Source organism: Trachypithecus francoisi, unplaced genomic scaffold, assembly GCF_009764315.1.
Source record: "Trachypithecus francoisi isolate TF-2019V2 unplaced genomic scaffold, Tfra_2.0 Lachesis_group8, whole genome shotgun sequence".
Classification (NCBI taxonomy): domain Eukaryota; kingdom Metazoa; phylum Chordata; class Mammalia; order Primates; family Cercopithecidae; genus Trachypithecus; species Trachypithecus francoisi.
The window spans coordinates 62,234,798-62,256,395 of NW_022681473.1; the positions used below are offsets into that span (position 1 = coordinate 62,234,798).

Sequence of the window (21,598 nt, forward strand, 5' to 3'; positions counted from 1 at the left end):
TAGTTTTTCCCCTAAACTATTTTAAAATGTAAAAATCAGGGTTCTCCCATCGCCTTTGCTGTAGGTCTCAGCAGCCGGGCGGCGGGAGGAGCGGCAGTGACCAGGCCGCCCAGCTTGGCCAAGGCTCTCCCTGCGCCACGGCTCGCAGACATCCCGCACGCGCCCTCCACGCCACCAGGATGACTAAGAGGAAGGTCAGCTCCGCCAAAGGGGCCGCCAAGGAAGAGCCCGAGAGAAGACAGGCGCGGTTGTCTGCTAAACCTGCTCCTGCAAAAGTGGAAGCGAAGCGGAAAAAGGCAGCAGCAAAGGATAAATCTTCAGACAAAAAAGTGCAAACAAAAGGGAAAACGGGAGCAAAGAGAAAACAGGCCGAAGTGGCTAACCAAGAAACTAAAGAACATTTGCCTGCAGAAAACAGGGAAAAGAAAACTGAGGAGAGTCCAGCCTCTGATGAAGCAGGAGAGAAAGAAACCAAGTCTGATTAATACCACACATCATGTGTTATCAGTGGTCCCTGTCTCCCTTCTTGTACAATCCAGAGGAATATTTTTATCAACTATTTTGTAAATGCAAGTTTTTTAGTAGCTCTAGAAACATTTTTTAGAAGGAGGGAATCCCACCTCATCCCAATTTTTAAGTGTAAATGCTTTAAGAGGTGCAATCATTCGCTGGTTGTTTATTTTTTGGTACAACCAGAAAATAGTGTGGGATATTGAATTAAGGGAGGCTTTAACTATCTTTGGTGTCAGCTTAACACTCCATAGATGGGGGGTTAGTTTTTATATCCTATAATATAATGCATATTAAATGACAATATGGAGTCAGTCCTGCATTTAATGTCTTGAACATTTTAAATTACTTCTATTCCCATGTTGTTTTTTGGTAGAATTGTTTCCTAAAGAAAACCACTCCTTGATCATGGCTCTCCCTGTCAGAACTGTGTGTACTCTGTAACATCTTTGGTTGTGGTAGTCCTGTTTTCCTAATAACTTGGTTACTGTGCTGTGAAAGATTAAAAATTTGAATATGTAGTGTACATGCTATTCAGTTGTGAATTGGTGGGACGTATGTAACAGCTTATCAACATGTGAAGATGCCGGTACTTGATAGCCTCTTAAGGACATTTGCTTCCAAATTCTAAGCTGGAAAGTCACTGGAATAACTTTAAAAAAAGAATTACAATACATGGCTTTTTAGATTTTAGGTATGTATATTAATAATTGTGTACAAATTGAAATGTCTATACTGATCCTCAACCAATAAAATCTCAATTATGAAAGAAAAAAATTTTTAAATCATTTTTAGTTTGCAGGCTATACGAAAAAACAGTTTGCTGATCCCTGGACTAGATATAATAAATCCACCCTCTGCTCTGGCTTCAGATGCTAGGGAAATCTCTCTCCCTGACAGTCCCCACGAACAAAAGGCAACTTCGATTCCACGCTCAGTTTTCCCTCATGCTACCATCCCTATACACGGCTTTCCAACACCCTGAGAGGATCACAAACCCAGCCAAACACTCAACAGCAGGAAAACCTCTAGGACTCCATTTCCAAAATAGAACACCCACTTCAATTGACTTGGCAAAAAGAGTTAGAGCTCACCACGTGTTTCTTATAAATGACACTCACCTTTGGGCAGTAGTATGGGAAGAAGCTTAAGGACAAAGAATATAAGAATAAAACAAACTCATGCCTCTCCCAAGAAGCTTCTGGCATCTAATCAACTCTAAGAGGGAGGATTTAGGCTTATGTGTCAATGAGCAATACAAAATATATATACACACACTGTGTGTGTGTGTGTGTGTCCTTAAGGACAAAATATCCTATTAGAGTACTGTACTACACAAGAGAAGGCAGAAGAATAGTGCAGGCATTAGGAGTTCCAGAAGACTTTGTTAAGCAGCATTTGTTCTTTCATCTGCCTAACCAATTATTTACTGAATAGTTACTATGTGACAGGTCTTGTGTTGAGATCCAAGGACACACAGATTAATCAGAATTGAAAGCATCTGGGTGAGACAGATATATAGAAGAGAGTCTGTCCTTGAAGGAAAGAACCACTGTTCTATGTGGAGGAAAGTGTTATCACTCAATCCCAAAGACAGAGCCCAGCAACTTTCTCTCCAGCCCCTCTCCAGCCCCATACTGCCTGAGACCGCACAAAGTTTTGCACTCTCAACTGATCACACAGCTTGGTCAACATCCAGAGAAATCACAAAGCTTATGAAGTGTCATACAGGAAAAAGAATTTCACAGATAATGTCTTGAATCACATTTCTGACACTGACCACTATGTCACCTAGAACCTGTAAAATGCAAACTACCTCATAGTTACAATGTGGAGAAAAGGAGATAATTTAAGGCACAGTGCCTATATGTAGAAGATGCTTCATATGTGTCCCCTTGACAAGGGGGCTCATACTATTTATACCAGTTTATCTGAGGAGAAACCTAGTGTCTGAGGATAAACAAGAATAAATAGTATGATCCCCCTTGTCAAAGGACCCAGCAAGTTCTGATCTTACCAGTGACTTCCCAGAGACTTCTAGTCTTACCTCTGCCTCCTCAAGACACCAAGTGGCTAGATAAAAGAGGGCATGACTCTCATCCAGCCAGTGATAAAGTAATGAGGTATATGCCTATGTGGATCTATACCTGAGAAGGCCTGATGCATGCTGGGTACTGACAAAAAAATTACAAGAAACTGGATAACACAACAACTATAGAAATTTGCACACAGTTCTATGGTTTACAAAAAAAGGATCTTTTTCAAGTCTCACATCAGCCACTGAAGGTATATGTTACTGGTGTCCCTATCTTATAGATGAAGTAACTATTCTCTAGATACCTCCCTACTTGATGTCTCCCAGAGTTGCCATATTTTTTGTCTCCTGCCTTTACTCATTAAGGTCCCCTCTCCTGGAATGTTCTTCTTCCTTTCTTCATCTAGTAAACTCCTGCTCATCTTTAAAAACCAAGTTCCAACTTCACCTCCTCTGCAAAACCTGCTCCTGACATACCTTCAGTCAGAATTAGGGCCAGCTCTGTTTACTTCTAGCTTTTCAACTTTAGGATGAAATCCAAATTCCTCAGTATGGCATACAAATCTGGCTAGAGCCTGCCTTTCTAATCTTATTCCCAACCTCTCCCTCCCTGCCCCACTATTACATTTGCTCAAGTTAAAAGAACCACTGAACCACAGATTCCCAAGGACATCATACTTGTTACTCCACATGATGTATCATGCTCAGCCCCCTCCCCATGTAAACCCCTATTCACTTCCAAAAATTCATCTCAGGCAATACCTTTTCTGGGAAGTATTTTCTGTCTCCTCAGATGGGTTAACTCTTTTCTGTACTTCCAAAGCATGCAGGGCTCATCTCTTGTTACAATCTCTATGGGGATAGAATATGTATGTTTTTCTGTCTCAGTAAGTGAAGTGAGACCTTTGTAGGTAGGAAATTCATCTTAATAGTCTTTAAATGGGTATGCAAAGCATACCCAGCATCCAGCACAAACCACACACTAAATATGTTTGAAGAAAAAAGAGAGAAAGAAGGCAAGCAGCACACCAAAAAGAAAGATTTCAAAGGAGGTATTTATAAGTGAGGAGAAGAATACAAGAATGAATGAAAGGAAACTCACTGGACTTAAGTGAATCAGACAATTCTTCTTAATGCTATGAAGTACAAGTACACTGAATGTGAGGCATATGCAGACACAGACATGCACAGAAGGACTTGAAAAAATACATATATAGTCAAACAAAGACAAACACCAGTTAGGTCTGAAGGGAAGCTGGGCCTTGGGAGCCAGCTGCCAATTCCTCCTTGGACAGGAAGAGTCAGAAGTTTTTAATACCTGAAACATGGCTTTTCTCTCTCTGCTAGCTTGACCACTCCTGGCTGCTAGATGATACCTGCATTCTGCCTACCACTTTGTGGGACCCAGATTCTGTCTAGACTAAACAGTATCTTTGGGCTGCTAATTACATTTCTGGCTCTGCTTTTTCTTCCAGGTCCTGTGTCCTATACCTCAGACCAAACCCTTTGTCCCTAACCTTCTCCTTGATCCTCAACCTCATTTATGGGCTTTCTTTCAGCCCCTACTTCCTTGGCTCAGTGTTCCTCTTCTCCTTTCACTTCTTGTCATACACAGACACATCTAAATGCAGAAAGACATATACCCACACAAGCACAAAATGATGTATACACACATACAAAAAAACCATAAACACAAAGGCACATATAGACATATACACATATATAGACATATACACAAACAAGTCTTACAAATATATCTCATCCCTGTCATCAACAGGATTACCATCCAGAATAGACAAAGCAGACTCAACAACAAAGAGAGGGGGAAGGAAAACAACAGTCTGCTTAGTGAGAAAGAATTTCCCTATCTGTCAAAGCAAGCCACCATCAGGTTTTCCTGGAAACATGAGGGGTACCATCTGGGGGAGCTGCTGCCTCATCTTGTGTCTGGCTAAGGTATTGGGACAGATTGCAAACTATGCCTACTCTCACTGATATGTAGCTCAGCTTGTCTGGAAACTGGTACCTTTGTCTGCGTGCTGGCTGACAAGATGGTTTCTGCTATACCAGTACATATAAGATCACTGCATCCTGATTCCTCTGGAAACTCCCACAGGCCCCTGCATACAGTCCTTAAAATGTGCTATTGTCACTGCCTGTTTACATATTTGTCTCTCACACTAGCCTAGGGCTTGTTAATGGCAAAGGGTATCCTATTTTCATCTCTACTTTATAGATGAGCAAAGTGAATCTCCAAATCATTTAGCCATACACTTAGTACATTGCAAGGTTTGGATTTGAACCCAGGTTGGACTCCAAAGCTCATGCTTAGACTTTTAAAAAGTCAAAGTCCAAACAGTTTATTCTAAAGTTATTCTAAGAGACTCACAAAAGTTAGGACTGAATGTATGAGCTAGGCCAAAGAACTTTAACTCAGTGGAAGTTGCAGCCTATAAACTGATGAGCCACTCCTGGTAGGTGAATGCTACAGCCACCCTATAAGTACTTACAAGGAAGAATGGGAACAGGACATTTCTTTAGCCTAAAGAGCAGGTTTCACCTGAAAAATGATGTCATTCATGGTGTCAGCTGTCTCTGTTCTGTCCAAAGGCCCTGAGCTGACTTTAATCTGTGCTTTGCCTGAATAAAGAGCAGGGGGTCAGAATGTTCCATGAAGTAGGAGACAAGATGATGATTGCACCAGGATACAGGCAGAGAACTAGAAAGAAAAAAAGTAGAGAGGTGCCTCCAAACTGAAGTCAAAGAAGAATTACTATAGCAACAAAATGTATATATTGGAAACCAATGCTGAAGTTAATTTGCATATAGTAAATTTTTTTAAGAAAGGAGAAAGGCTGGACGCGGTTGCTCATGCCTGTAGTCCCAGCACTTTGGGAGGCCAAGGCGGGTGGATCAGTTGAGGTCAGGAGTTTGAGACCAGCCTGACCAACATGCCAAACCCCGTATCTACTAAAAATACAAAAATTAGCGGGCATGGTGGCATATGCCTGTAATCCCAGCTACTCAGGAGGCTGAGGCAGGAAAATCACTTGAATCCAGGAGGCGGAGGTTGCAGTGAGCCGAGACTGTGCCACTGTACTCCAGCCTGGGCAACAAGAGGAAATTCTGTCTAAAAAAAAGAAAAAGAAAAAGAAAGAAAGGAGAAAGAGGAGGAGGAGGAGGAAAAAAAGCAGCAGTAGCAGTAGCTCCAGGCTGTCAAAGCTGTGTGCAGGGAAAGCAAAGAAAAGTTACGTTCAGAATTGGGTCCAGGGACCAAAAGGAAAGCACTGCTTCCCAGGTGCCAGTATGGCCTCTTGGAGTGATATAGCAGCCATGGGAATCAGAGAGAGGCCCCGAGCACAAGGTGAATCAAGGAAAAATAAAACTAGAGTCACTTGGTTAGCTGTCTTTGACAACTGCTCACATGTAATGCCACATAGTAGGGGTCAAGAAATTGATTCAGGCCCCTGGTATATAGATAAGAGGGAATTGCCACCAGAGTTGCCCCACAGATTCTTTGACATCTTAACTTCCCCAGAAGCAGTACTAACTACAAAAAAGAAAAAAGAAGGAATAAAAAGAGGGAGAGAGGGAGAAATTCTCCAAAAGAGAATGCTCCAGGACTCTTCAGTCTGACATTTTCTTTTTTTTTTTTTTTGAGACGGAGTCTCGCTCTGTCACCCAGGCTGGAGTGCAGTGGCCCTATCTCAGCTCACTGCAAGCTCCGCCTCCCGGGTTCACGCCATTCTCCTGCCTCAGCCTCCGGAGTAGCTGGGACTACAGGCGCCCGCCACCACGCCCGGCTAATTTTTTGTATTTTTTAGTAGAGACAGGGTTTCACCGTGTTAGCCAGGATGGTCTCGATCTCCTGACCTCGTGATCCGCCCGCCTCGGCCTCCCAAAGTGCTGGGATTACAGGCGTGAGCCACCGCGCCCAGCCAGTCTGACATTTTCAAAAGTCATCTATACCTGTCCAGGAACTGAGGCAACCTCGCTGTCAGTTAGCTAACGAGGGATCTGCTTCTAGCAACCATGGTACTTCAGACTTCAAAGCACCACTGTATCTCTATCAAAGTTGGAGGTAAGGAAAATGGAGATAGAGGCTGGGCACAGTGGCTCACTCTTGTAATCCCAACACTTTGGGAGGCCAAGGCAGGCCAATTACTGGAGGCCAGGAGTTCGAGACCAGCCTGGCCAACATAACGAAACCCCTTCTCTACTAAAAACACAAAAACATTAGCTGGGCATGGTGGTGCATGCCTGTAGTCCCGGCTACCCTGGAAGCTGAGGCATGAGAATCACTTGACCCTAGGAGGTGGAGGTTGCAGTGAGCGAGACCGCGCCACTGCACTCCAGCCTGGGCGACACAGCGAGACTCTGTCTCAAAAAAAAGAAATGGAAATAGAAATCAACATGACTTTCGAAGTGCTTTCTATAGGGCCCTAAGGATGGTTACAGGCTGAGCTACAGAAAGGCAAGTGAAAGGTGACCACCACTCCAAACAATGCAGTGAGACTTTTTAAAAAACATCTTTACTGAGATCAAATCCACATACCAATTGTAGTATAAAACTCAATAGTTTTTAGTATATTCACAGAAGTATACAACTATCACCACAATCTAATCTTAGAATATTATCATCAACCTGAGGCACATCTGAGTTACAATAACCTCAAAAATGGTTAACTATGAGCTAACTCAGTCTCTTTCCTTATTGGTTATATGGGAAAAAATTAATGTCTGTCTCAGAGATTTCTTGTAAGGATTATATGAAAGAGTGTATGCAAGAGTACACAGCACAAGCCTAGCACATCATAGCAATGGTAGTAGGAGTAAAAGAAGTAGAAATACTGCTACTATAAACTAGACCACAGGCTGGGTACTTGATATACCTGATTTCATTTCATCTTTGCCATAATCTTTCAAGGTAGGAATTACTGACTAATTTGAGGGTAAGGAAATGAAAGTTCACAGAGTTTAAGAAAATTTTCCAGGCTGGGTGTGGTGGCTCATGTTTACAATCCCAGTACTTTGGGAGGCTGAGGTGGGCAGAGATTGCTTGAGCCCAAGAGTTGGAGACCAGCCAGGGTAACATGGTGAAACCCAGTTTCTACAAAAAATACAAAAATTATCTGGGCATGGTGGCGTGCACCTGTAGTCCCAGCTACTCAGGAGGCTGTAATGGGAAGATTGCTTGAACCCAGGACTTTGAGGCTGCAGTAAGCTATAAGCATGCCACTGCACTCCAGGCTGGATGACAGAGCAAGACTCTATCTCAAAAAAAGAAAAGAAAAGAGAAATGAAAAGAAAAGAAAAAGAGAAAGAGAGAGAGAAAAAAATTTTCTAAAGTCAAACAACTAATAATTGGCAAAAGTATACCTGAAACCATCATCGTTCTTGCTCTAAAAGTACATACTTCTGCTCTACTACATAATCTTTCGGCATTCTCAGTGTTTTCCTTTTCTTCTTCACTTGTGCCCCTATAGTATGTGTTATCCTCAAAGTCTTTCCTATCATTTTAAGTACAGTAATCTTACCTCCATCCAGATTCTGCACATGATTCATAACATAGGACAGAAGGGTAGGGAAGAGGGTCACAGAGGAGATCAGACATATAGGTCATATACTAACATGTCTAGAGGCCAGACTCTAGCAACTCCAGAAAAACAACCCAACACTGACTTCAGCTTTTATCCTGACAGGGAACTCACAAGTCCAAAGCACTCTGTTCCCAGTACCAATGACCAGCTCACTCTGTACTCCTCCTTTGCACTAGAGAAACAATTTAAAGGGCATAAAATAATACAATAGTATCTTTGTTTTCAAATTCAAAATTAAAAAAAACCTCAACTCAGCACCCTTATGAGAAAGGCCCTGAACCAAACACAATGTTATGAGAAACAGCAATGAATAAAACCTAGTTCGTGACCCCTAAAGGAACCCACAACCCAATAGGATAGGTAAGCATGGACCCAATTACAATACAGAACAGAGCAACATGACAAACATAAGGTTCATGCCAAGTACTCTTGAACATGAGAAAGGATTACTTCCCACTGTAGGAGAACAAACAAGATTTCTTGGACTGGCCGGGTGTGGTAGCTCACGCCTATAATCCCAGCACTTTGGGATCCTGAGGCGGGTGGATCACAAGGTCAGGAGTTCAAGACCAGCTTGGCCAACACGATGTAACCCCGCTTCTACTAAAAGTAAAAAAATTAGCCAGGTGTGGTGGCACGCACCTGTAATCCCAGCTACTCGGGAGCCTGAGGCAGGAGAATCGTTGGAACCCAGGAAGCAGAGGTTGCAGTGAGCTGAGATCATACCACTGCACTCCAGCCTGAGCAAAAGAACAACACTCCGTCTCAAAAAAAAAAAAAAAAAAAAAACATTTCTTGGATGAGGCAACATTTAATCTAGGCCAGTAGTTCTCAACAAGGGGCAGTCTGAAAATTGACAACTGACAATAGTAACTGACAATATTTTTGGTTGTCAAACTGGAAGGGGGAAGGGGGAAGGGGAAAGGTTTGCTACTGGCATCCAGTATATAGAGGCTAGGAATGCTACTAAACATCCTACAATGTACAAGACAGCTCCCCACAACAAAGAACTATCTGGCCCAAAATATCAATAATGCTGAGGTTCAGAAACCCTGATCTAGGCCTTGGAGGACAAATGAAATTTCTTTTTCCTTTTGTTTTTATTTGTTTTTTGGTTTTGTGTGTGTGTGTGTGTGTGTGTTTTGTTGTTGTTGTTGTGTTGTTGTTGTTGTTGTTTTATTCCAGGCACTGCACTGAAATGTGTGGTTTTTTTTTTGTTTGTTTGTTTTTTTAAGAGACGGGGTCTTGTTATGTTGCCCAGCCTGGTCTAGAACTCCTGGCCTCAAGCAATCCTCTTGTCTCAACCAAGTAGCTGAGATTATAGGCATGAACCACCAAACCTGGCCTGAGTGAAATTTTTACAGGCAAAGTGGGAAGCAAAAAAATGCCAGGATAAGGATTTATCTGGAACAGGGGCACAGTGATAAGATATGAAGAGCATGTTTGGGGTGGCTATAGCATAGAGTAAAAAAATGCAGTATAACATGAACTAGTAGCATGAGTTAAATCCAAATGGTGGCAGCGTTGAAGGACAGACCAGAGTTTAGATTAATTAAAGAAGCAAAAGTAAGCCACTCATTTATAGTTTTATCATCTCTAAAATAAAGCTAATAACACCTAGTTCACAGAGTGATTAAGGATTAAACAAAACTTTATATGCAATCAGCTCAGCTTGGCACATGGTAGAAGTAATCTGATGAGTTGTGCTTTAATAATGCCAGTATTAGTGCAGGAAGACAAATTTATAGACAAAACAATACAATCAAAATCATTAGGGCACAAAGCAAGGCAATTTCTAATTAAGTGCTAAATTGAGCGATAGAGACTATGTGCTATGGGAGTTAGTACTGAGATGAGGAAGATCACTGGGAATGGGAAAGTCAGGGAAGGTTCACATAAAATGAAGCTGGCACATTCCAGAAGACAACTAAGATTGACACAGACAGGGCCAGGGCTGCAGGGAGGGGCACAAGAGATTAATTCCAGGTAAGGAGAACTACCTGAGCAAAGAAAGGGGACTGGAAGTAAACATAAAAGTCTTTGTTTATAAGACAAAGAAGATTGGAGCCAGACCAAAGTGGTAGGAGGTATGTCTGGAGAATTAACAAAGGTAGCCAGGGTGCAGTGGCTCTCACTTGTAATCCCCAGCAAATCGGGAGGCTCTGGTGAGGGGACTGCTTGAGACCAGGAGTTCAAGACCAGATTTGGCAACATAGCAAGACCCTGTCTCTACAAAAATAGTTAGCCTAGTGTGGTGGTGCACACCTGTAGTCCTATCTAGTTGGGAGGCTGAGGTAGGAGGATCATTTGAGCCCAGGAGCTGAAGGCTACAGTGAGCCACGATTGTGCCTCTGCACTCCAGCCTAGATGACAGAGTGAGACCCCAACTCTTTAAAAAATATATTTCAAAGAGAAACAAAGAAAAGAAAGGTTGAAGTCAGATTTAAAGAGATGGAGTGGTAGGTACAGGAAGTTAAAGGAAGCAGGAAAAGGAAATCATGCAGGAGACACAGAACCCAAATGTAGGTTAGGAAGATCACTCACAGCATGTACGACATGGGCATTCCGGGAGAGACTAGAGGCAGAACACTTAAGGGTTGTCTACAGCTATCTGAATATAAGAAAGTGAGGCCCAGAGCATGAAAGGGAATACAATTATTAATAATTATGGTAATAACATCTGTAAATAACCCAGCTACTTATCTTCATCTAATTTGGCCCATATTAGCCACAGCACTGGGCTTCCTACTCTCTCCCTATATACTACTACCTATCAAGTCCAAGTTCCTCCTGGCATTTTAGATACTGCAAGTGAACCTGCTGACTGCTCCCCTCAGAGTTTAGCTCCCTTAGCTCTGATTCCACCTGATGCCAGCTTCCTGAACTCCCACAGCCTCCCAGGACCTAGCATGCCTCTCGGTGGGACAATGAAAAACATAGAAAACAAGTCTATTTCTACCCCCACTAAACTCTAAACAGGTCTCATGACACTTCTACTCTGTCGCTCAGGCTGGAGTACAGTGGCATGATCTCGGCTCACTGCAACCTCCGCCTCCCTGGGGTTCAAGTGATTCTCATGCCTCAGCCTCCCGAGTTGCTGGGATTACAGGCACTTGCTACCAAGCCCAGCTAATTTTTGTATTTTTAGTAGAGACGGGGTTTCACCATGTTGGTCAGGCTGGTCTCGAACTCCGGACCTCAAGTGATCCACCCGCCTCGACCTCCCAAAGTGCTGGGATTACAGGCATGAGCCACCGTGCCTGGCCCAAAAGCCAGACCTTTTTAAAAGTACACAGGTGCAGGGCGTGGTAATCCCAGCACTTTGGGAGGCCAAGGCGGGCAGATCACCTGAGGTCAGAAGCTTGAGACCAGCCTGACCAACATGGAGAAACCCCGTCTCTACTAAAAATACAAAATTTTGCCAAGCGTAGTGGTGCATGCCTGTAATCTCAGCTACTCGGGAGGCTGAGGCAGGAGAATCACTTGAACCTGGGAGGCGGAGGTTGCGGTGAGCTGAGATTGCACCATTGCACTCCATCCTGGGCAACAAGAGCAAAACTCCATCTCAAAAAAAAAAAAAAAAAAATGCAGGCATATGTAGGAGGCTGGGTGAGCTGTCAGAAAAGTTGTAGCTCCTGTAAATGTGTGATCCTGCTTTATCATGCCTTCCCTCTTAATATCAACCACTTAGGCAAAAACAGAACTACCTCTACCTCCTACAGTGTCCTGGCCCTCGTCAAGTCAGGCACACTGCTGGGAGTGGCTCCCATGGCTGAATGCTGTGGTGCCGTGGGATGGTGATAGAGCTGATGTGGAATTTTGCTATACAGGCCAGCCCTCACTATTGTACCCTCATGTTGAGAGAGAAAAAAACATGGCTTTAGCACCTATGTTTTAGCACCTATATACCAGGCATTGTGCTAGGGGCTTTGCAAACATTAATTTCTCGCAATATCCCTGCAACATCCCTCCTCAAATAGCTTAAAAAAAAAAATTGAGGCTCAGAAAGGTAAGGTTATTTGCCTAAAGTTGTATAGCCAGAAAGTGGCAAAGCCAAGTTTTGAACACAGGCTTGTTTGCATCAAAATATATGTTCTTTCTGATAATAACAATAATAAACATAAAAACTTTCATTGAGCTTCTTCTATGTGCCAGGCATTGTATTAAGTGCTTTATACGCATTATTCATTTAATATTTGCAACAACTTCATGAAAGGCCTACTACTATTATTACTTCAATTTCTAATGGAGAAACTGAGGTGGAAAGGGATTATGTAACTTCCCCAAGTTTCCACAGCTGGAAGAGGCAGAATGGAGTCTGTATGATACCAGAGCATAAGCTTATAACCCTGTGTTATACTTCTACATCAGACACCACAGGCACTAACAGAAGTCATAAGTAGATCTTGTAGCTTCCTGGATTCATACTGCTACCTACTCATCCTTATCCCCTAAAATGTGTGATCACACCCTTGCTAAGACTCCCATAGCAGAATGATAGCATTCTGCTATAGCAATATTGGTCAGTCATTCAACACAGTGATTAAGCACATATTCTATAACAGGCTTTGTTGGGCACTAGAGAGAACAGAGACAAACCAGATAAGAGCAGTGATCTACCCACCTCGGCCTCCCAAAGTGTTGGGATTACAGGCGTGAGTCATCGGCACCTGGCCTGGCTTATTTTCTATCGTCGAGTTTTGAGAGTTCTTTATTTGTGTTGGGAGCATTAAATAGCACTTTTCTCACTAAATCCTGACAACAACCCTGAAATGGTAGGAATCATTAACTACCACTTTATCCTGAGAAAACCAAAGGAAACATCACTAGACTCCTATAATCTGATCACAGTTCTGCCTAATTTCAAAGTTTTCTTATCACTTAATCACCTGTGACATATAGATCACTAGAATGCAAGCTCCATAAAAGCAGGGATCTTATCTGTTTTGTACACTGTGGAATCCCTAGCCTTCAAATAGTGTCTGCCTTTAATACATATTAAATAAGAATTTGTTTAATGGCTGAATAAATGCCCTGATTTGCCATGTAGGCTGCAGAAAAGAAAATAGCACTGCTCTCAAAAAGTCTGGTCCAGTCAAGGGGACAATGGTCTTAGGTAGGCCCTTGTCTGCCCACCTCATACTGTTAAGCACAACCTAACAGTACCATTCCACTGCAACAAATCTTTTGCCCATGGAGCAAACCCCACCAGAGGTTTGAATAGAACACAAGTCACGAATTCTCATACTGCCAGCCTGGTAGAACTCCCTGCCAGCTCTGCAAGAAGGGCACCATCACCAATAGAGCCATCTTGCACATCTGAAAGGCCCACAATACATAGCCTCTGCTATCCAGAAGAGAAGCAAGCAAAGATGGCACTTAACCAAACTAGCTGCCCCTACACAAATGATTATATGTTTTTCTTTTAAGAGACTCTTAAAAAGTCCCTCTTTTTTTTTTTTTTTTTTTTTTTTTGGTAGACATAGAGTCTCCCTATGTTGTCCAGGCTGGTCTTGAACCGTTGGGCTCAAGCAATCCTCCTGCCTCAGCCTCCCAAGGTGCTCAGATTACAGGAGTGAGCCACCACAACTGTCCTGATTATATATTTTTCTATAACATGCCTACTGAGTCTCAGTTTGCCCTAAGTCTAATTTCACAGCAGAGTATATTCAGCAATTAGAAATGAGAATGGCTTTTTCTGCCCATCGATGCCACTGAAAACATCATCAAAGTCTCTCTTCCCACTGCTATCAAGTCTAAGTCATAGTCGCTTAAGGAGTCCCAACAGCTGTAGAAGTTCTTCATCAGAGTTGAGCTTTGAAATGACCAATGAGGGTCCAATGAGCCATTCTGAGCAACAGGGAGCACTCACAGACTGTGGTAATGAGAGATCCAAATACCAAGTGCTCAAGGGGCTTTGGGTTTGTCACATATGCCACTGTGGAGGAGGTGGATGCAGCTGTGAATGCAAGGCTACACAAGGTGAACGGAAGAGCTGTATCAAGAGAAGATTCTCAAAGACCAGGTGCCCACTTAACTATGAAAAGGATATTTGTTGGCGGCTTAAAAAAAGATACATTTTAAATTTTTAAAAAAGTTTTGAAAATTAGCTGGGTGTGGTGGCATATGCCTGTAGTCCCAGCCACTCAAGAGGCTGAGACAGGAAGATCGTTTGAGCCTGGGAGGTAAAGGCTACAGTGAGCCATGCTCACACCACTGAACTCCGGCCTGGCCAACAGTGTGAGACTTTGTCTCAAAATAAATAAACAAATCTTTTTAAAAGGAATACTGGCTGGATGCAGTGGCTCATGCCTGTAATTCTAGCACTTTGGGAGGCCGAGGCAGGGGATCACTTGCCCAGGAGTTCAAGACCAGCCTGGGCAGCATGGCAAGACCTCATCCCTACAAAAAAATACAAAAATTAGCCGGGTGCAGTGGTGCATGCCTGTAGTCCCAGCTACTCGAGAGGCTGAGACGGGAGGATCACTTGAGCCCAGGAGGTCCAGGCTGCAGTGAGCTGTGTTCACACCACTACACTCTAGCCTGGGCAACAGAGCAAGACCTTGTCTCCAGAAAAAAAAAAAAAAGAAATACCATGCTGTGAATGGCCACAACTACGAAGTTAGGGATGCCCTGTCGAAGCAAGAGATGGCTAGTGTTTCATCTAGCCAAAGAGGTCAAAGTGGTTCTGGAAACTGTGGAGGTGGTTTTGGTGGGAATGACAACTTTGGTCATGGAGGAGAAACTTCAGTGGTTGTGGTGACTTTGGTAGCAGCCATGGTGGTGGTGGATCTGGTGGCAACGGGGATGGCTATAATGGATTTGGTAACAACAGTGCTTATAAAGGGGCAGCCCTGGTTACTCTGGAGGAAGCAGAGGCTATGGAAGTGGAGGCAGGATTATGGAAATCAGAGCAGTGGCTACAGCAGGAGTGTCAGCTCTCACAGCTATAACAACAGTGGAGGCAGAAGCAGCTTTGTTGGTAGTAGTGAAAGCAGTTTTGGAGGTGGTGGAAGCTACAATAATTTTGGCAATTATAACAATCAGTCCTCAAATTTTGGATGCATGAAGGGAGGAAACTTTGGAGGCAGAAGCTCTGGATTCTACACTGGTCAAAACACAAAACCAAGGGAGCTATGGTGGTTCCAGTAGCAGCAGTAGCTATGGCAGTGGCAAAAGATTTTAATTACTGCCAGAAAAATGCTTAGCAGGAGAAGAGAGCCAGAGAAGTGACAAGGAAGCTACAGGTTACTACAGATTTGTGAACTCAGCCAAGCACAGTGGTGGCAGGGCCTACCTGCTACAAAGAAGACATGTTTTAGACAATACTCATGTGTATAGGCAAAATAAAGTAGGACTGTATTTGTGACTAATTGTATAAAAGGTTATTTTGTTTCTTTTCTGTGGAAAATATAAAGCATGCCAACAAAGAGTTTTAGTGTAGATAATTTTTTTTACTCATGCCGTTGATTGCTAAATGTAATAGTTTGATTGTGATACTGAATAAATGTGTCTATAAAAAAGAAATTAGAATGATTCAAAGAAGAGACAAAACTATAAGAGGCAATCGTACGAATGTATGTAGGAATCTAGGTACTGGGGTAATAGTACAAGAGGCCCTGAAGACATGCTTTGATTCATACAAAGAAAAGTTAACACTCTAGTCACAATAACCTGTAGGAAGAAAGACTTACTTCAGAAATGGCTAAAATTTTAAAAGATCTAGCACTGGGGTTACAGTCCAGTTATGCAAAAAAGTTACTAGTAGGAGGCTGAATACATGAGGACTCAATAGAGCACCCCTTCAGACTTCTACTAAGGCTCTTGAGTAATCAGCAAGGCTTTTAGATGTCTTATAAAAACCTCAGGTCCGTCATCGGATACCCAAGGAAATGAAGCTAAAGCAGGAGAATGAGGGGAAAATTAACCAGCCTTCCAACTTTGTCTGCCTCATTCTAAAATTTACACAGTAGACCATTTGTCATCCATGCTGTTCCACAAAGAGTTTTTTGTTTATGATTTATGACAGGTTTATGCTACTTCTATTTGAATATCTATATTTCCCATGTAGTTTTTATGTTTAATATTAGGAGAGTAGAGCCAGTGAACATTCAGGGAGTTACCTGTTTCCATCTTGAGGTGGCCAAAATGGGAATGTGGAATTTTTATAAAGGTTATAAATGTTTGGCATAGTATTTGGTACACTGTGGCTTCACAAGGGCCAGTGTTAAAACTGCTTCATGTCTAAGCAAAGAAAATTGCCTACACATTGGTTTGTCCTGGTAGGGAGTAAAAGGGATCATTGGTTCCAGTCACAGGTGTAGTTACTGTAGGTACTTTAAGGTTTGGAGCACTTAACAGGCTGTGGTAGAAACAGACATCCCATGGATATCACATGTTACATCTTGTATATCTATGGAATATTCAATCTCACTGTGCACACCTTTGACTACGGCTGCAGAAGTGTTCCTTTAGACAAAGTTGTGACCCATTTTACTCTGAATAAAGGCAGAAACAGTTCACATTCCATCATTTATAAAGTTACCTGATGTTGGCTTTCATTATTTTTGCTACACTCATTTTATTTGTATTTAAATGTTTTAGGCAACCTAAAAACAAATGTAAAAGTAAAGATGCAGTAAAAATGAATTGCTTGATATTCATTACTTCATGTATATCAAGCACAGCAGTAAAACAAAAAAAGAAAAACCCATGTATTTAATTTCTTTTTTTTTTTTAGGTTTTTTGCTTTCGTGATTTTTTTTGATACTTGCCTAGCATGCATGTGCTGTAAAAATAGTTAACAAGAAAATAACTTGAGATGGTGGCTAGCTTTGATTAACATTTTATGAAATTCTCATGAACAATCCAAGCATAATTGTTAAGAACACGTGTACTAAATTCATGTAAGTGGAATAAAAGTTTTATTAATGAAAAAAAAAAACCTTCAGGTCCTTGATGGCTAAAAGAACCAGGGTTTCTGGTACCCCACTATCCATTACACAATATTCTAAACCCTGAGATATCTACCCAACTTTCCAGTTAAATCCTGAACTCTAAAGCTATCTTATACATGTTTAAAGTGACTTAGGCACACACATTTTGGTACTTTCTCTCTCAGGAAGGTAGCTTGTGATTGATCATGCAAACCTAGACCAGCAGGCCTCTCTAACCACGTGAAGCCTGAGACTGCAGGGAGAGTAGTGGAAACCAAGGCAAGGTAAAAACTATACTGAAAAAGAACAGCTCACCACTGGTGCAGGGAAGAGCAGGGTAACAGCTTTTGTGTTATTTCAGAACAGTTTGTGCTGATGAGCTTTTTGTTGTGGTAACATTCCTCTAAAAAGAACATTTTATTCCTCCCCTCATTGACAAAGCAACTCAGCAGAATGTGACAAAAAAAAAAAAAAAAGGACGAGGAGCAGGTAACAAAGATTTCCAAGAATTTATAGATCTTGGGTTATATCACCTTCTTTGTCCATTCCCCAGTTTTGTGGCCAGGCCCTGGGACAGTGATCAGGATGTCACTAGTCCTCATTCACCCCCAGGAACATGGCTCTATTCTCAGGATAGACAAATAAAATTTTGATCCTTTACAGGTCAGTGACACTTCTGGATGTAACCAAATTTCAGACACTTACATCATAGTCGTTGTCTTTGCTCAAGAACTTACAGTTGCCTGGTTCAACAGGTATACATATCTCAGCCTGGTCCCCACTTTCCTTTCCAACTTTTTGTTCTGTGGTTTTCTACCACAGTCCCTATCTAACCAAACCAACCCACTATATTTCTTACTACTTCTATAGCTTTGCTCACACTGATTCTCCACTACTGAGTAAGCCCAACCCTTTCCATTCTATTAAATTTTACTTTTTCTCCAGGAAGCCTATTTTTCTCTTCCTTTAAATTCCTTAAACATTATCTGGTTCATCCTTACAGACAAATCCCCTCTGTTGACCAATCAGTGAATTCTGTGTTTTGTTTTTGTTTTTGTTTTTTTTAGAGACAGGGTCTTGCTCTGTTGCCCAGGCTGGAGTGCAATGGCATGATTATAGCTCACCACAGCCTCAACCTCCTAGGTTCAAGCGATCCTCCAGCTTCAGCCTCCAGAGTAGCTGAGACTACAGGTGTATGACACCACACCCAGCCAATTTTTTTTTTTTTTTTTTTTTTTTTGTAGAGACAGGGTCTCGTTGTGTTGTCCAGGCTAGTCTCGAATTCTTGGCTTCAAGCTGTCCTCCTGCCTTGGCCTCCCGAAGTGCTGGGATTACAGGCATGAGCCACCACACCCAGATTCAGTGGAGTTCTGTATGCTACTTGCCCATCTTCAGTGATAGGGAGTTCACTTCTACCAAGGAAGCCTCTTCTATGGCAAGATAGCTCTCACTGTTAGTCAATTCTTTATTCTAAAAGAAAATGCCTACTTTTTACTTTCCCCACTTTACTGTGGACCTTGTTCTGCTCTTAGAATAGGAGAAACAATACACCAGTACTTAAGAGCATGGGCTTTGAAATCAGATCTGCACTGATACCCACTGTGTCCCTGAACAAAATGCTTAACCTTCCTAAGGCTCCATACCCTGGTAATAATACCAACCTCATAAATCTGTTGAAGTTAAAAGAGTAACTATGCAAAAAGCTTAACACTGTCACTGGCATAAAGTAAGAGTTCAATCAATGATAGCTAGTATCATGGTTTTAACTTTACTATCATCGTTACTTAAGTCTAATTTCTTTACTTCTTATGTATTTAAAGATAGAAATTATATTACCTGAGTCTCCTCTTCTCCAGGCTAACGTCTCTTCACTAGACTTTAAGTTATATAAAAACAGACTGTATCTGTTTTTTTACAGTCCCATCTCCGTGCCTAGCACAGTGCATGGTACATACATGCTTAATAAACATAATTGTGCCGGGCGCGGTGGCTCAAGCCTGTAATCCCAGCACTTTGGGAGGCCGAGATGGGCGGATCACGAGGTCAGGAGATCGAGACCATCCTGGCTAATACGGTGAAACCCCGTCTCTACTACAAAATACAAAAAACCAGCCGGGCGACGAGGCGGGCGCCTGTAGTCCCAGCTACTTGGGAGGCTGAGGCAGGAGAATGGCGTGAACCCGGGAGGCGGAGCTTGCAGTGAGCTGAGAGCCGGCCACTGCACTCCAGCCTGGGCAGCAGAGCCAGACTCCGTCTCAAAAAAAAAAAAAAAAAAAAAACATAATTGTGTTGAATGCTCTTTGTTTTGTACTTTCCATACTCTTCATCACTCATGTCACTCTTCTCTGTATATAGGCCCTCACTGTTTCGAATACTTCTGACAATGTGGGATCCAAAATTGAACTCAAAACTCAAAGGTAGGCTGGCAGGAAAGAGAGAGTAGGGTTATCTCCCCCATCATGATATAACTACATCACTATTGAAGATCTGACATAACTTGGTAGCTTCATGATATAACTACATCACTATTGAAGATTTGGCATAACTTGGTAGCTTCACCAAACTACTGGTATACGTTGAGTTTTAAATGAAGAAACTTTTAAATCTTCTCACACATAATGACCTTACACCCTGGGATCTGCTGAGCTACAGGTACAACAATGCCAAAAGATGAAACAATAGAGCTTTTTTCCATTTAGAGACTCCTCTAACTCTTCCTATCTAGACCACTCAACTGGCTCCCAAAAACTTCAGCCTGAAATTCAGAACGATCTTTCTAAAACAATTTGTTTCTTCTTCCCAAATAGAGTATAAACTCCCAGAGGGCAGGATCTGGGTGTCTTATCTTCTATCCCACATGCCAACACAGGGCTGAGAACAGACTGATGCCCTCCATCTATAGCAGGATTGCAATAAGGATCCAAGGAAACCATAGAGACCAGCCTCAGGGATCACTCTCCCTCCCAAACAACACAGTTTAGTCAGTGTTATGCAACTAGCCAGTAAGCAGGCGGTAGCCAGCCAGCATAAAGCCTACACTCTGACAGGCTGACTCCTGGAGGGCTGCTCTGCTGGGAGCCACCTTCCCCAATGGGGATGAGTTCCTAAAAAACAAGCCAGCAGAGAACGTCTCTCCACAGGGAATAGCCTGTCTAAGCAGCTTTCAAAGACTAATTCACACAGGAAGAAAAGAGAGCCACAGCAGGATGAGAGAGCTCACCTCATCACTTTCTTCCACATCCACATCACCATTGGCATCATCGTCCATCAGCTTGTGGATGTTACGAACTGCCTCGAAGCTGAGTTTCTCATCCTCACTGTGACACAGGGGCTTGTCAATTCGGCAAAACTCTGTGTAAGAAAAGCAAGAGACAACATTACTCAGAGCTGCCACCCAGAACCTATCACCCACCTGTGTCAGCATCCTTAGCTTCTAGCATCTGACTCCTCATGTAGGCACTTAACTGGCTCCTTGTACAGTGACAAAGGTGTTTCATCTAGCCTTTAACTGTCTCCCCAAGAAAATGCTGAGCTCCCCCACTGGGACAATGCTTTATCACCCTAATAATTTCTTGGCAGGGAAGTCTCGCATAGGACTAGGAGTATACTGGGATCTAGACAAGAACGTGAATCAGTAACTCACAAATGAGAGAAAACATAAATAGCCAATGAATACAGGAAAAAGTTTGGCCTCATTAGTAATCAAAGAAATACATATTCAATTGAGTTATTATTTTTAATCAGCCAAATACACAAATGTAAATCAATATAATCTTTCTGGAAACAGAACAACAGCCAATTAGTCCCACTGCCCAAATAATGTGTAATTTTCCTTTTTGCTCATTTTGTCAGTGCTGATACATACAAGGTCAGCCATAGGCTGACTGAGGAAACCTCTCATATCTCATGCCTTCCCACAGACAGTTATATCAGGCAAATATTTTTTAGATATCTGAAGGTCCTGAGCTCATCTGATACAACACCTTAGGTGGTCTGGGATACGGTTTCTTCTGCCTACCATTATATGTCCACACAGCAGTAAAACCAGCACAAGAGCCTAGGCCACCTTAACTTGTTCTGTGACACCTAGTCCTCTCTTACAAGCCTGGAAAACACCTAGTCTGAATGATGCACACAATAGAAAGAGCCTGAAATCTAGGCTTAGCTCTACCATGTGATCTAGGGAGGACATTTCTCTTCTCCAGGCCTCAAAGTCACTATTTGAAAAAAGTATTTTGACTGAAGTTTCTAGTATTTCTTCCAATTCCTAGATGCTAAAATTTCTCTTTCCTTTTGATCTGGATCTTGACAACTACTTTCTTGACAAATACTCTTCAGATGACCCTCAAAGAAGATAGATCTTGACTTCCTAGGCAATAGAAGAAGCTGTCACAGGACAGAAAGTAAGGACAGGATGAAGAGGCTGTTGTTGTGATGCCTTTTAGAAGGCACTAATCAAAGACCTAAAATACCCTAATCCATTTAATCATCTACTTGTCTGCCAGCCAAAGACAGTG

The 21,598-nt window shown here is 42.3% G+C and overlaps 2 protein-coding genes across 7 annotated transcripts in view; one reads left to right on the plus strand and one right to left on the minus strand.

Annotated features, from left to right (window-relative positions):
- Positions 1–21,598, minus strand: part of STIM1 (stromal interaction molecule 1) — a 222,740-nt gene that overhangs the window by 91,089 nt on the left and 110,053 nt on the right. For 5 of the 6 annotated variants that reach the window (XM_033206878.1, XM_033206880.1, XM_033206875.1 and 2 more), the window contains exon 2: positions 20,302–20,432. The exons of the other annotated variant lie outside the window; for it this stretch is intronic. In XM_033206878.1, coding sequence (XP_033062769.1) covers positions 20,302–20,432 — 131 coding nt within the window. The remainder of the gene's footprint in view (positions 1–20,301; positions 20,433–21,598) is intronic. 6 annotated transcript variants of the gene reach the window in all.
- On the plus strand, positions 89–485 carry LOC117081172 (non-histone chromosomal protein HMG-14-like). The gene has a single exon (XM_033206881.1). It carries the CDS (start codon positions 180–182, stop codon positions 483–485), a length of 306 nt encoding a protein of 101 aa, XP_033062772.1. The 5' UTR covers positions 89–179.

Excerpts from the sequence above, each read along its gene's own strand:
- LOC117081172 (XM_033206881.1), top strand. The coding sequence starts at position 180 with ATGACTAAGAGGAAGGTCAGCTCCGCCAAAGGGGCCGCCAAGGAAGAG.